Source organism: Erinaceus europaeus, chromosome 4 (assembly GCF_950295315.1).
Source record: "Erinaceus europaeus chromosome 4, mEriEur2.1, whole genome shotgun sequence".
Taxonomy (NCBI): Eukaryota; Metazoa; Chordata; class Mammalia; order Eulipotyphla; family Erinaceidae; genus Erinaceus; species Erinaceus europaeus.
Window position 1 is genome coordinate 23,387,808 of NC_080165.1, and position 14,625 is coordinate 23,402,432.

Genomic DNA, 14,625 nt, shown 5'->3' on the forward strand with positions numbered 1-14,625 from the left:
TGGAGTAGGTTGGAATACCTGCTGCCCACTCACAGGCTCCTTGGGATGGGGCTCATTCCACTCAGGCAAAGGTAGTTTAGGGGGCCAGCCAGTGGTTTGTCCAGTAGAGTGACTATGTTACCATGTGCAAGTCCCAGGTTTAAGCCCCTGCTCCCCACCTGCAGGAAGAACACAGTGAAACAGGTCTTCAGGTGTCTATCTTTCTCTCTATATATCTCTGTCTCCTCTTTCAATTTCTTTCTGTCCTACTAAATAGTAAGACAAAAAAGAAAAAAATGGCCGCCAGGAGCAGAAAATTGCTATGCTGGCCCTGAGCCCCAGTGATAACCCTAGTAGCAAAGAAAAGGCTTTGGTTTCAGAGGTATACTCTGGTTACAATTCAGAAATCTTAGGAGGCAAAGACAGCAACATAAAAATGTGAAGATTTGGATAAGGGAGATAGCAGGGTGGTTATACATGCCTGAGGCTCCAAGATTCCAGGTTCAATCCCAGGAAGCCAGAGCTAAGCAATGCTCTGATAAAATAATAATAATAATAATGCAACTCTGGGCAGTGAGAGAGGAACAAGGGGGGGGGGTCAGAAGCCTGGTTTGGGACCTACAGTTATCATGGTCCATCTGCTTTATCATCTGGAATCATCTCATACTAAGCCAAAGAAAAAGTCAGAGCAAGAGAGCAGAAGGTGAGCTCCGTCACCTCTCCAGTGATAAGCTCTCAGTCCAGGTCACTCCACCCCCAAAACACACTTGGGCTGGCTATGCTAAGGGAAAGACAGGCCCCAGAGGAAAGAGCTGGGGGGAGGAGTCTCTTCCTAGGCAGAACTCTGCTCTCTCTTCCCTTCCTGGTCCTGACCCCTTCTGTTTCTGTCCTTTCGTCTGCACCCCTGTAGGTGTGTGTGGGTGCTGAAATTCTTCTTTACCTTTAAAGATGATCAAAACTCTCCACAGTCGGTGAACTCTACTGATGCTGAGAACCTATTATATTAATAACCTCTTTCCTTTATATTTATTTATTTAAAATTATACCTTTTAAACTTAATTTTGTTATTTTTATTTATTATTGGATAGAGACAGAGAGAAATTGAGAGGCGAGGAAGAGACAGAGAGGGAAAGAGACAGAAACACCTGCAGCCCTGCTTCACCACTTGTGAAGCTTCCCTCCCCCCGCCCCCGCTGCAGCAGGGACCAGGGTTTTGAGCCTGTAATCTGTGTGTTTAACCAGGTGCATCACTACCTGACCTCCTATATTTATTTATTCTGTATTTATTTATTTATATCACTGAGGCTTGGTGCCTAGAAGACTACCACTCCTTGTGGCTTTTTTTTTCTTTTAATTTTCTTCCCTCTTTTTTCTTTTTTTTTTAATAGAGGATGAGAGAGAGAGATGCAGCACTGCTCCAGGTAGGGACCATGGACTGAACCCTCACACATGGTAGCATGTGCACTTTATTAGATGAGCTACCACCCATCCTTCTAATTCCTCCTTTCCTTATGACTGGATATAATTAATCATTCCATCTTTGTTAATCTCTTGATCACAGGCCTTTATTTCCACAGCTTGTTAATGCATTACTTTCTTAAGATAAGTTCCAGAGTCACCAGAAAATTTGTCAGCATGCTTTGCAGAAAAGATAAGTGCCTTTAAGGAAACACAAACCACCAGATAATCCAACCTAGCAGCTGCTGACACCAAGAAGTACAAAATGTTTTGAACTGAGAAGAAATGCAGATTCCCTTTTCCTATCCCTAAAACTGGCCCTCCCCATTCACAAGTCCTACAAGACATTATGATTTTGGGGGCCAGGCCATAGTGCACTGGGTTAAGCGCACATAGTACAAAGCACAAGGACTAGAGCGAAGATCCTGGTTCAAGCCCCAACTCCCCACCAGCAGGGGGGGTCACCTCACAAGCAGTGAAGCAGGTCTGCAGGTATCTATCTTTCTCTTCCCCCTCTGTCTTCCCCTCCTCTCTCAACTTCTCTCTATCCCATCCAACTTCTCTCTTCCTATCCAACAATAACAACAACAAAAATGGAAAGAAATGGTTGCCAGGAGCAGTGGATTCATGGCAAGCCCCAGTAATAACCCCAGCAATAATGACGTTTTTTTTTTCTCGCACATAGAGTTGAAAGACTTTGCTCTTCTTTTCTCACTTTATCCAGTTCTAAATTAATCTTTCCTCTCTCTCTCTCTCTCTCTCTCCAAGAGTCAGGGCTATTGTATTTGATGACATCCCCCCTTCCTCCTTCTCCTCCTCATTACTATTATTATTGTTGTTGTTGTTTTTATTATTGCCAGCAGGGTTATTGATGGGTTCTGTGCCTATACAACAAATCCACCACTCCCAGAAGCCTTCCCCACTCCCCAAAGTCCTTTTTTTTATTTTTGAGAGAAACAGAGAAGTGGAAAAGAAAATGAGAGGTAGAGAGGGATAGAAAAAGAGCGACGTCTACAACACTACTTTGCTGCTTGTGAAGCTTCTTCTCTGCAGGTGAGGACCAGGGGCTTGAGCCCTGGTTATTGTACATGGCAACATGTCCACTCTACTGGTTACACCACTAATGCCCAGCCCCTAATTTCAACTGTATGTCAGGTGCATGAGTGTAAATTGGGTCGTCCATTAACACTACCATATACACACACACAATCACACTATGTAACTGAATGGTTAAAGGAGGGGGCTCATGTTTGATTGAGATGTCTTTTGCATGCCAGATTTTTCTTTTCTTCTTTATCAATGCCAAGAAAAAGAGAGATATCCTACTCAGTATTAAGAAAGAATTTCTGGAGACTTCTGGAGGCAGGGCTAAAGAGCAGCTGTAGAAACACAGCAGCTGTGTTTCTCTCCTCCCCTCTCTGGGTCAACTAGGAATACCAAAGGACACCACCTAGGACCACAACAAAACAGGACTAGAACAACTTCAGGAACCCACCAAATCACCGGTGAGTGCAAACACCTGTGGCTTATGGACAGAGAGGAGCCTAGGGAGAGATTAAGTGGCGAGTAACAGTCCAGCAGTTTACCAGTTGAGACACCAACTCCAGTCTGTTTCACAACCAAAAATACAGCTGTAGGGAGGAGAAGACTCCCCTAAGACTCACCAAATGCCACTATGAGTCTCCATTGCTACTGCCCTCAAAATCTGGAGCAGCAGAGGTAGGGGGGAGGCCTTGTGATGACACCAGGGGACAGAGAACTAATGAGGAAACTCAGGAGATAATCTATACCTTGGTGGCCTAGCAGTGGAGTTGTGAGAGGCTCTTTGCATAACCACTGGATTATCTCTGCCACACCCTGCTTTATCTCTTGGTCAGGAGTCAGTTATTATTATTTTTTCATATTTATTCCCTTTTGTTTCCCTTGTTTTATTGTTGTACTTTTTTATTTTTGTTGTTATTGATGTCGTTGTTAGATAGGACAGAGAGAAATGGTGAAAGGAGGGGAAGACAGAGACAGGGAGAGAAAGATAGACTTCTGCAGACCTGCTTCACAGCCTGTGAAGTGACTCCCCTGCAGGTGGGGAGCCAGGAGCTGGAACCGGGATCCTTACACCAGTCCTTGCGCTTTGTGTCACGTGCGCTTAGCCCGCTGCGCTACCGCCGGACTCCCAGGAGTCAGTTATTAAGCTAAGAAGCCTACTTATAGTTTAAAAGCCCTCAGGCTCTATAGCTTAAAGGGAAGAAAAAGAACAAAAGAGGCTTTAAGTCTCATAAGCCTTTTAAGCTCCAAATCAGGGATAAAAACAATATTGAAACAACTGTCAATTTCCACAACTGTGAACCCTATAATTACCTTCCTTAGACACAAGTCAATCCAGGCAAGAGTGATCAGTAATTTGAAAAGTACTGAAAGAGGGACCTCATAACATACTATATAAAATGGTTAAACCAACAAGAAGAAATATTGGAGAAATGAACCAGGACAAGAGTCCAGCTAAAAAGCTCCCCAAAGGTTGAACCACAAAATAATGAGGTCAACATCCAAACACTAGTTAAGGAAATAATCACAGGAGTGAGTAAAGAGTGAAAGAATTGACATCAGAAATGCAGAAACAACAAATGAGATTCTGGATGGAAGAAAACACTAATTATCTCAAGGTTATTAGAGAGCTGAAAGCTGAAATAGCTTAGCTAAGAACACAACTAGCTAAACAAGCTAAAATAGTATCAGAACAGGGTAACAAAATAGATGAACCCCAGAAAACAGTAGGGGAAGAGAGAATACAATAAATGAGGCTGAAGACAGAATAGCAAGATCAAGGACAAATTAGAGACAACTAAAAAAAAGTAAGAGATCTCAAAAAGAGATACTGAAAACAACAACAGTGACATATGGGATGACTTCAAGAGAAATAATATGTGCATTACTGGATTACCAGAGGAAGAAAGAGAGGGAAGGGAAGAAAGCATTCTTCAGGACATAATAGCTGAGAACTTCTCTAGTCTAGACAACATCAAAGACATATAGGTTCAAAAAGCTCAGAGGGTCCCAAACAGAACTAATCAAGACTTAAAGACACCAAGAGACATCATATTTAGAATGAAAAAGAATAAGGATAGAGAAAGGATCCTGAAGGCTGCAAGAGAAAAACAAAGAATCACCTGCAAAGGAAAGCCTATAAGATTAGCAGCAGACTTCTCCCCACAAACACAACAGGCCAGAAGAGAATAGCAAGATATCTTTCAAGTGCTCAAAGAGAAAGGCTTTCAATGAAGACTACTGTATCCTGCTAGACTGTCATTCAGACTAGATGGAGGCATAAAAACATTCTCAGACAAGCAACAGTTGAAAGAATCAACTATCACCAATCCTGCCCTGAAAGAAGTTCTGATAGGTCCTCTATAAACAGTCAGACCACCATAAATGTGCCATATATCAGAACACTCTAAAACTCTGCAAGAATGGTGTTAAAATATCATCAATCTTTGATATCAATAAATGTCAATAGCCTGAGTTCACCTATTAAAAAGCACAGAGTAGGAAGATGGATCAGAAAACACAACCCAACAATATGCTGTCTACAGGAAACCTACATAACTCAACAAGACAAACACAGACTCAAAGTGAAAGGATAGAAAACTATCATACAAGCTAAATGGCCCACAAAAAGGGCAGGAACAGCTATTCTCATATCTGACATGATAGACTTTAAAATCAATAAAATTTTTTAAAAGATAGGGATGGACATTACTTAATGCTCAGAGTATGAGTCAATCAAGAAGACTTAACAATTATTAACATCTATGCACCCAATGAGAAGTCATCTAAATACATCTAATATCTACTGAAAGAGCTACAGCAATATATGAACAGCAACACAGTCAGAGTAGGGGACTTCAACACCCCATTCTCTCAACTTGACAGATCATCCAGGGAGAAAATCAATAAAGACATGAGGGAGCTAAATGAGGAGATAGATAAATTAGAACTATTGGACATTTTCAGAGTCATTCATCCCAAGAAACTGGAATACACATTCTACTCAAGTCCACATGGGACATTCTTAAAAACAGACCATATGTTAGGCCACAAAGACAGCATCAGCAAATTCAAGAGCATTGAAATCATCCCAAGCATCTTCTCAGACCACAGTGGAAATAAACTGACACTTAACAATCAACAAAAGATTAGTAATAGTCCCAAAATGTGGAAGCTCTACAGTACACTACTTAACAACCTCTGGGTCAAAGAGGAAATAAAGGAAGAAATCAAAATGTTTCGAGAGTTCAATGAAAATGAAGACACAAGCTATCAAAATATTTGGGACACAGCTAAGGCAGTACTGAGAGGAAAGTTCATAGCTATACAAGCACACATTAGGAAACAAGAAAAAGCACAAATAAACAGCCTGATTGCACATCTTAAAGACCTAGAAGAAGAGGAACAAAGGAATCCTAAAGCAACCAGAAGGACAGAAATCACTAAAGTTAGGGCAGAAATAAATAACATTGAAAATAAGAAAACCATACAAAAGATGAATTAAAGTAAATGTTGGTTCTTCAAAAGAGTGAAAAAAATAAAAAAACCTTTAGCCAGACTCACAAAACAAAAAAGGGAGAAGACCCAAATAAATAGGATCATAAATGAAAGAGGAGATACCACAACAGACACCACAGAAATACAACATATCATGCGAGGCTTCTATGGACAACTATATGACACCAAGCTAGAGAACCTGGAAGAAATGGACGATTTCCTAGATACCTACAAAATTCCAAAATTAAGTAAATAGGAAGTAGATAATATGATCAGGCCCATCACAGCTAATGACATTGAAACAGTTATAAAAAACCTTCCCAAAAATAGAAGTCCTAGACCAGATGGTTTTACAAATGAATTATACAAAACCTTCAAAGAAGAACTAATACCTCTACTTTTAAAAGCCTTCCAAGAGATTAAAGATAAACTGAATGGAGTTGAGAGAGTGTTCTATAACTTAGGGAATGTGTCTTACATGTATGCGGCCCTGGGTTTATCCCACCCCAATATTTAAATTAGAATAGCTTTCAAAAGGCCAGGAAAATAGTGTAAATCAGAAATAAAGCACTTGAATCACTTGTGTTAGGTCCTAGGTTCAGTTGCTGGCACCAAAAAAAGGAAAGAAAGAGAGAGAGAGAGAAAGGCAGGCAGGCAGGCTAGAAACTGAATAAATAGTTCACAGGATAGGGTGTGTGCCTTGTCATGTTTGTGGTCCAAGTTCAAGCCCTGACACTATTTGGGAGGCACCGTGGAACAGGAAGTGGGGCAAGCTCCAGTGCTATATTCTCTCTCTCTCTCTCTTTCTCTCTCTCTCTCTCTTTCTTTCACTTTCTCTGGAAAAGTTAGCCAGGAGAAACAAAATTGCATATGCATGAGGCACTTGTTCTGAGAACCAGACTCTAGAACTGAAATAGAAGAATGGTAGTTATTTGAGCTATAGGCAGGTGAGATTCCCAGGGAGTGTGTCTAAAAAACAGCAAGACCAAGGATGAGCCCTGAGGAACACCAGTGTTTGAAGGATGGGTGAAGGAGACTGAGAACAAGTTGGCAGGGAGATACAGAAAATCTGAGACCAGGATATGTGGGGGCAGAGGGAGCAGGGCAGTTGCAAAGTGTTTGGGAAGAGGAACCTGTGTGTTTTCAAGGCAATAGATGCACCAAGTCTGGATGGTGTGAATTGCCTTGTGCATGACCAGTGCCTAGAAAGTCACCCACAAGTGGACACGTGGCAGCTTTAGGTATGTCTCAGTGGGTTGGGGAGAGGCCTCAGTGGATTCCTTCCTACAGGAAAGTGGAGAAGGTCAGAGGGGAAATCTCAGATAATCCAGGAGAGCCTCTATGTCCACCACCCCCATCCCACAGTGCCAGCCAAAGTCACATGCCCTTATTGTCCTCTCTGCCTCTCCTGGAATAGGTGGCAAATACCACATTTACAGAGGCATGAGACAGTTCCCAACATTTTACCTACCACATACACTCAAGATACAAACTGTCACGGGGGGGGAAAATCCACCCTGGAAGCTTAGCTGAGACTGTATCATGAGGCAGGCTACTTTGGGGCTGGAGAAATGGATGTGTGCTGCAAGGAACACAGCCACACTTCATATGAACTGCTCGGTGTCACAGCTTCACTGCATACAGCCAGCAACATGTGGGCACCAGAGGACAATGGTGAGGAAGAGCCAAGCTCCCAAGTGGGCCAGGGAAACATGTCTGCCGACTCTCAGGAAGGTGCAGTCACCGTAGGCAAGGTGGAAACGCAACCATGACAGGGACTGGCTAGCTCAGGGAAACTCCAGGCCCAGGATTGGAGGGACCTGGAGGGGATTGGGGGTTTCCTGGGGTGTTACAATCCCATGGAACATCCTCAGACATGAAGTTACGTAACCTAATTGAGAGTCTGTGCATGAAGAAACTCAGTTTCCAGCATGAGGGAGGTGGCTCAGAGGGTAGAGCACAGGAGTCTCCCAAGCACAGCACCCATGCATAAGACACCACAAAGGGCCAGGTAGAAGGGTGTTCTGGCCTCTTGCTCTATGAATTAAATAAAAAAATAAATGGAATGTTTATGAAAGAGAAATACAAAAAGAAAGCTACAGAGAGAAAGACTAAGCTCTGGCTTATGGTCGTGTTCAGGATTGAACCTCCAGCCTCAGAGCCTCAGGTATGAAATTTTCTTTGCTAGCCCCAAATAAATAAATTTTTTTAAATCAGATCCCTAGCTGGTAAATTGTTGTTGTTTTAGTCTTAGTTAGAATGCACAGTGATTAGCAACATGGTAGGCTAGAAGACTTAGGGATCAGGCTGTGTAGACATGTGTTCTAGCATTTGTACTTGCTAGCTGATTGCCTTGAATGGGCCATTTCACCCCTCCCCCAGAGCCTCAGTTTACTCATCTGTAACACCCCACAGTAATCCTTTCCACAGTGCACGTGGCCGGGTTGTGGAAAGGGAAGATGCGGGGCAAATGTGATAATCACAGTAAGCTGCCTCCATAGCCTGCAACCTCTCTGTGAATATAATTTTGTCACTTATCACCCTGCCTTGTGACTGACTATCTGACTTTCCAGCTAAGCAAGTCACTAAGGCAGCTAGCTGTCCTATCTGATTGTTCTTTCTTATTCCTGGGAGGATGCATGTTATCTTGTATACAGTAGCTGGTCCAAATTGTTGGCTGAACAAATAAGTCATTGGTATGGACAGGGAAATGTTATGAAAAGACCACAGTGTGCCTCATATCAGCTAGATCTAGAAAAGATCTTTCCCATTGTGAACTATTACTAAAATTATCTTCTCTGATTCTAACCTCCTATCCAATTTCAACATTTGTGGTCTGTGAATACAAAATCCATGTCTTAATCACCCCAGTTCAATGTAAACAGCACATGGACAAGATTGGGTTTTTATCAGCAGGCACCTCCAGCACCCACAACAGGGCTTCATGCTCACTAAAGCTCAGTAGCATTTAGCAAATGAATGGTTTCTGGTCCTCAGCACAAAGCTAGGCATTCAGCAAATGTTTGCTGAATGAATAATTGATTAAACAAGGGGAATATTCTCTCTCTCTCTTCCTATTTTTCTTTCTTCCTTTCTTTCCTTCTTCCTCTTTCTTCTTTTGTCTGCCACCAGGGTTATCATTGAGGTTCAGTGCCTACAGGACAACCCCACCATTCCTGGCAGCCATTTTTTTCTCCCCCTGCCCTTTCTTTTTTCTGATAGAGACAGAGAGTAATAGAGAGGGAGAGATAACACCTCCAGCACTGCTCCACTGCTGTGAAGCTTCCCCCTGTAGGTGGGGGACAGAGGTTGAACTCAGATCCTCCTACATAGTAGCATGTGCACTCTATGGGGTGCCTCACCACACAGCCCCAGGAACACTTTCTTTCTAATGTCCCTTTCTAGGGTTCTTCTTTGAGGCAGTGTAGTAAAGTAGATGAGTTGACAGGGTCTAGAGAGCTTGAATCATCTACGTACCAGCTAAGTGACCTGGACTGGGCTACTGCATTTCTGTGTGCTCTAGTTGTCTCACTGTAAAATGGGGATAATAATATTTTTTCTAATAGGCTAGCATCAATTCATTTAAAAGTTGTATAAGATATTTAGCATAGTGCCTGATACATAGTAATTGCCGCTATTTTTTAATAACTATACCTGTCTCTTAGTAGCACCCTGTCAGTAGCAAAATAAGATCTAAAGTCAAGGTCTGCACAATTTGCTTCCAGTGCCCCTCATCCTCCATTCCCATATTCCCAGACTATAATACTAACCACACTTTACTAACTGTTGGACACTACTGAGTTGCATGTGCTCATTAACATATTTCCCTTCCCTCAAAGTCCTGCAAGGTTGGGTTTACTACTGCCCATGCCCACATTTTACTGACAATGTGACCAAGGTTCAGTATGCAGCAGCTTTCCCAGGGACACCCTGTTTATACCAGGAAAGTAGTGTTCCATTCCAAGCTTCTCTGATATGTGAATCCACACTCTGACTTGCTGGTCACGGAAATCCTCACCTGGCAAACTATTCTTTATGGACCTGCACCACCAGTGTTACCTGGGAGCTCACTAGAAATACCTAATCTTGGGCTTCTTACCACTGACCTCCTGCATTCTAACAAGATGTTCCCAGATGGATCATATGCACAGTAAAGCTTCAGGGGCTCATTTGGAAACTATTTTCTACCAGTCACAAACAAGTACTCATTAAATCAAATGTGATCCCTTATTTAATCACTACAGCAAACTAGGACGCTATGGGAGGTCAGTATTATTGTCCCATTTTACAGATGAGGACACTGTAGCACTGAGGGTAATGTATCTTTAACAGAACCTACATGTGCCCAGTGCTAGCATTATGTTCTCCTTGCTAAATGTTTGTCCCTTAGGTTTCACTCTATATCCCTTCTTACTGGATGATGGCCTCCTTGTCCAGTCTACTAGGCAGGTTAATCACATCTCCCCTACTAGGCCCCATAGTTCCCTGCACTGAGCTCATACTGTCTGCTGGCACATGGTAGATACTGAGTAAATGTTTGCTTCCAAATCATTGCTTATTGCATTTATTACAGTTCACTCATCACACTTGTGATACCTTCCTGTATATTTATCTGTTTCTCCCAATGCCCTGAGCACTTCTGTGTCCCCAGAGTCTGGCATGGTGAGGGGCCTTCGGTCATTAGGGAGGCAAACTAAATACTCTCCCACTTAAAGATGAAATATGGGCTTAGGTTGGAGTGCTCCTTAGGGGAGGCCTTTCAATACCGAGGGCAGCAGAAGGCACAGGTGAGATGGTGAGAACCCAATCAAAGGATGCCTGAACAGACAGCTATCAGGTGCAGACCATCCAGGAAAGGTCCAGAAATAATTTGATGGCCTCTTCAAATTCCCTGGAGGCTAACACAAGCATTCCAATAACCTTCAATTATTTCATAAGAAGAGTAGAAAGGCCAAAGGTGGCCTCAATGTAGAGCAAATATCTCCAAGACATAAAGAGCCTAATAGTCTCCAGACACTACCTCTCTTTTTACAGTGAAACCTGGGCCAAACCATATGTTTCTAGGTCTCAATTTCCTCATCTGTAAAATGACGGAGCTGGGCTCATTTCTAAAACTCCTTCCAGCTCTAAAACGCTATGCTGTAAAATGAGAGAAAACGTGAGCCTGGTTGCTATGATGTGAAAATATTGTGAATGTGGAGAATCAAATTGTACAGCAGAACATGAACAAAATAATGTTAATGACTAAGAAGGCTGTGCTCAATCCGATGGGAAACAGCAAAGTTGCTAATACTGCTGCCGGAGCATGTGTCTCTTCCTTCCTGGAGCTCAAACATGTATTCTGAACGACTAATCCAGTAATGAGGCCTTTGGCAGCCTATCTTCCCTACACCACACACACACACACACACACACACACACACACACACCCCTCTTGAAATTGAAATGGAGGAAAATTCAGACATTGTTGTTTACAACCTTGCTGTTATGTGTGGCTTTTAGTTTAGTGTTTTGTTTTGTTGTTGTCTTTAGGGATTGTTATCAAGGTGGTGTTGCATTGACAGCTCCTGGAGGCCTCCGTTCTTAGGACTGGGACTCCTGGGGGGTGGGTGAAGGAGGGGACAGTATTTTGCTTTAGCACACCAACAGCAAGAGTTGGATCCTGCAGCAACCCCCAAACCCTCTAGCCGCCAGGCTCCCGCCCCCGCCCCCCAAGCTGGAGTGCTCAGAGGCACCCAGGCCTGAACTCTCGCTGGAGGCCTCCCTGCCACCCCTCTGGAAGGGTGAACCCCCAGCTCTCTCCCCGGAAGTGTCCCGGAGGGGAGGTGGGAACGGGCCAGGGGGCGCACGTGGGTCTAGCGAGACCCGGCTCCGCAGCCCCTGCCCCACGAGTCCCCCGGCGCCCCTCCAAGGCGCTTGCGGGGCGGCCCAGGCTGCCGGCGCTGCCGCCCCTCCCCGCCCGACGGCCGCGCCCGCGCCCCGGCCCGCGCGGATTGGCCGACCCCGCGGCCAGGTGAGGCGCCCCGCCCCTCGGCGGCTCCAGGTGCGGCTGTGGGAGCCGGGCGGGGGAGCGGGACGGGGTCGGCCGGGCGGCGGGGCGCCATGGCGGAGTCCCAGCTGAGCTGCCTGGACGAGGCGCACGTGAACGAGAGGGTGACCGAGGCGCAGGCCGCCTTCTACTACTGCGAGCGGCGGCGGGCCGCGCTGGAGGCGCTGCTGGGCGGCGGCGAGCAGGCCTACCGCGAGCGGGTCAAGCAGGAGCGGCTGCGGGACTTCCTCCCCGGCCCCGAGCGCCAGGCCCTCCGTGCCGCCTGGATCCCCTACGAGGACGCCGCGCCCGCCGCCGCCCGCGGCAAGAGCAAGGCCAAGGCCAAGGCCCCGGCGGCCGCCGAGCCCGGCGAGTCCCTGGCCTACTGGCCCGACCGCTCCGACACCGAGGTGCCCCCGCTCGACCTGGGCTGGACGGACACCGGCTACTACCGCGGCGTGAGCCGGGTCACCCTCCTAACCCACCCGCCCAAGGAGGAGAGGGCGCCCCACCTCAAGCAGGTGGTCAGGCAGATGATCCAACAGGCCCAGAAGGTAGGCCTCGCCCCCGCCCTGCTCCCACATGGAGGGAACCCTCCCCTGCCCTCCTGGACCGCATCCCGCTTCCAGGCAGGCTGCCCTGACCACCAGCAGAGAGTGAATGGGAAAGCCGCCCTCGGGTCAGGCGGCCGCCGGAAAGGATGGACGGAGAGCGTTGGCAGATCACAAGGCGCTGGACAGTTGCATGCCATCGTTTTGCTTTTGTTTGTTTGTTTCTTACAGTGTCCAAAGGCGCTGGCTTTTCTCCACTAAAGCTTCCTTCCCCCTTCCCCGGGAAATGCCTCTTCCAGAGAAGAGCAGGGAGCATGAGGCCCAGTGCTGAACCAGACTACTCAGACGACTTGATAATCACCTACGTGCAGCCCCCGGCCTTACAAAACACACCCTGGCCATTTACTCTTCTGATCTCCAGTCAACCCCCAGGAAGTGGGTGCTGCTGCCAGGCTGCGGCCTCTCCATCCCCACCCAGCCAAGTGGCCCCCCAGAGTCCAGGCTGACCTGGCCTTGCACAGTCACATCCACCCCCTCCTGGGCAGGAATGAAGGAATGTCTTTTCAGCACCTACTAGCTGTCTGACTTTGCGCTGGGCGCTATGACAGGACAGGTGGCAGGACTCAATAGCTCAGGGCAGACTTCCTTCTTGTTACCTCTGCTTGGGGGTTAGAAGGATGGAGTGTTTCTGAGGTGCCTGCTCAGAATACTGGGACAGGTTGTGGGTCAGGGGAAGATTTAATTCTTTGAACTCTGCGCCCTTGGGTAGCTGAGTATGGTTTCTTGGTAAAATATAAGACAGCCCATTATATTTGGATTTCAGATAAACAAAGAAATTGTTTACTGTTAGTGCACCCCACATATTGCATGGGATATACTGATTCTAAAAGCAGCCACTGTTATCTGAAATGCATGTTTGATAAATATGGCTCCCCAACTCTAGGATTTGCATATACATATATATATATATATATTTCATTTTCTTTGGTAGGTGTTCAGGATATGCAATAAAAGAATGCCGTTAAGTTCACTGTTCTAGCTCAATTCAGTGAAAGTAGTTAGAGTCCTATCTCTTTGGGAGATTAATCTACAAAGATTAGTGATGAGGGTTGTGGTGAGGGGTGGAGGAATAGACTCTCCTCTTCCTAGAAGTGTGATGCAACTAGTTGACTAGGTTGACTGCCAAGAGGAAACAGTCTTTTTTTCCATTGTCCACATTTCCTGCACTTTATATTTTTACCCTTCATTTCTTAGTACTTCCTTCTTGACTGTCTAAGCTTTGTATATTGCATTTTGCAAACGAGAAAGGCAAGTTTGGACAGAGGCAGAGAAAGGACATGGATGACAGTGGTGTGCAGCAAACAACAGTTGGGATCGGGGTTGAGATCCCATAATGTAACACCAACAAGCCTCTGTTTATTAACATTTAACGTTAATGTGCCAACCAATGGCTAATCACTTACCTTAATTTTCTCTGGTGTTTTTCCCCCCACTTTCTTTCACAACAAGTAGGTAAAATGAATGTTCTCCTTTCCTTTGGATTCAGAGCAATTAAATTACTGGTCAGAGTTCACATAGCTAGTAATTGGCTGAGCCAGGATTTAAATGTCAAAGTCCTTGTTCTTTACCATTTTGCTACCCTGCCCTGTTCATCAGTATTAAACCAAGAAGCTGGAAGGGAGCAGTCCTCATCACCGCCTGGGGCACAGGTTGTGCAGGGAAAGTCGAGACCCCTGGGTACTCTCGTCCCATGTGGGACACCAAGTCTCCTGCCTAGTAGAACTTTCTTAACTCTTTAAAGATTTAACAACAGAAATGTTAGCAGTTATGTATATATTTAACCAGTAGTTATTCCCTAAGTGCCTACTGTGTGCCAGTGTCTAGTCACAGGAAGGATTTAAGTTATGAATTTTGCTTTTCAAAATTTTTTAAATTTTTTATTATCTTTATTAATTGGATAGAGATAGCCAGAAATCAAGCAGGAGTGGGTGATAGAGAGGAAGAGAGACACCCGCAGCCCTGCTTCACCACTCGTAAAGCTTTCCTCCTGCAGGTGGGGACCCAGAGCTC

The 14,625-nt window shown here is 45.3% G+C and overlaps 1 protein-coding gene across 1 annotated transcript in view; it reads left to right on the top strand.

Moving 5' to 3' along the window:
- The first annotated feature begins 11,990 nt into the window (after nt 1–11,990).
- The window catches only part of FAM83F (family with sequence similarity 83 member F), a 35,576-nt gene continuing 32,941 nt past the window's right edge, over nt 11,991–14,625 (top strand). Inside the window, exon 1 of the mRNA XM_007519292.3 lies at nt 11,991–12,558. Coding sequence (XP_007519354.1) covers nt 12,079–12,558 — 480 coding nt within the window. The 5' untranslated portion in view covers nt 11,991–12,078. The remainder of the gene's footprint in view (nt 12,559–14,625) is intronic.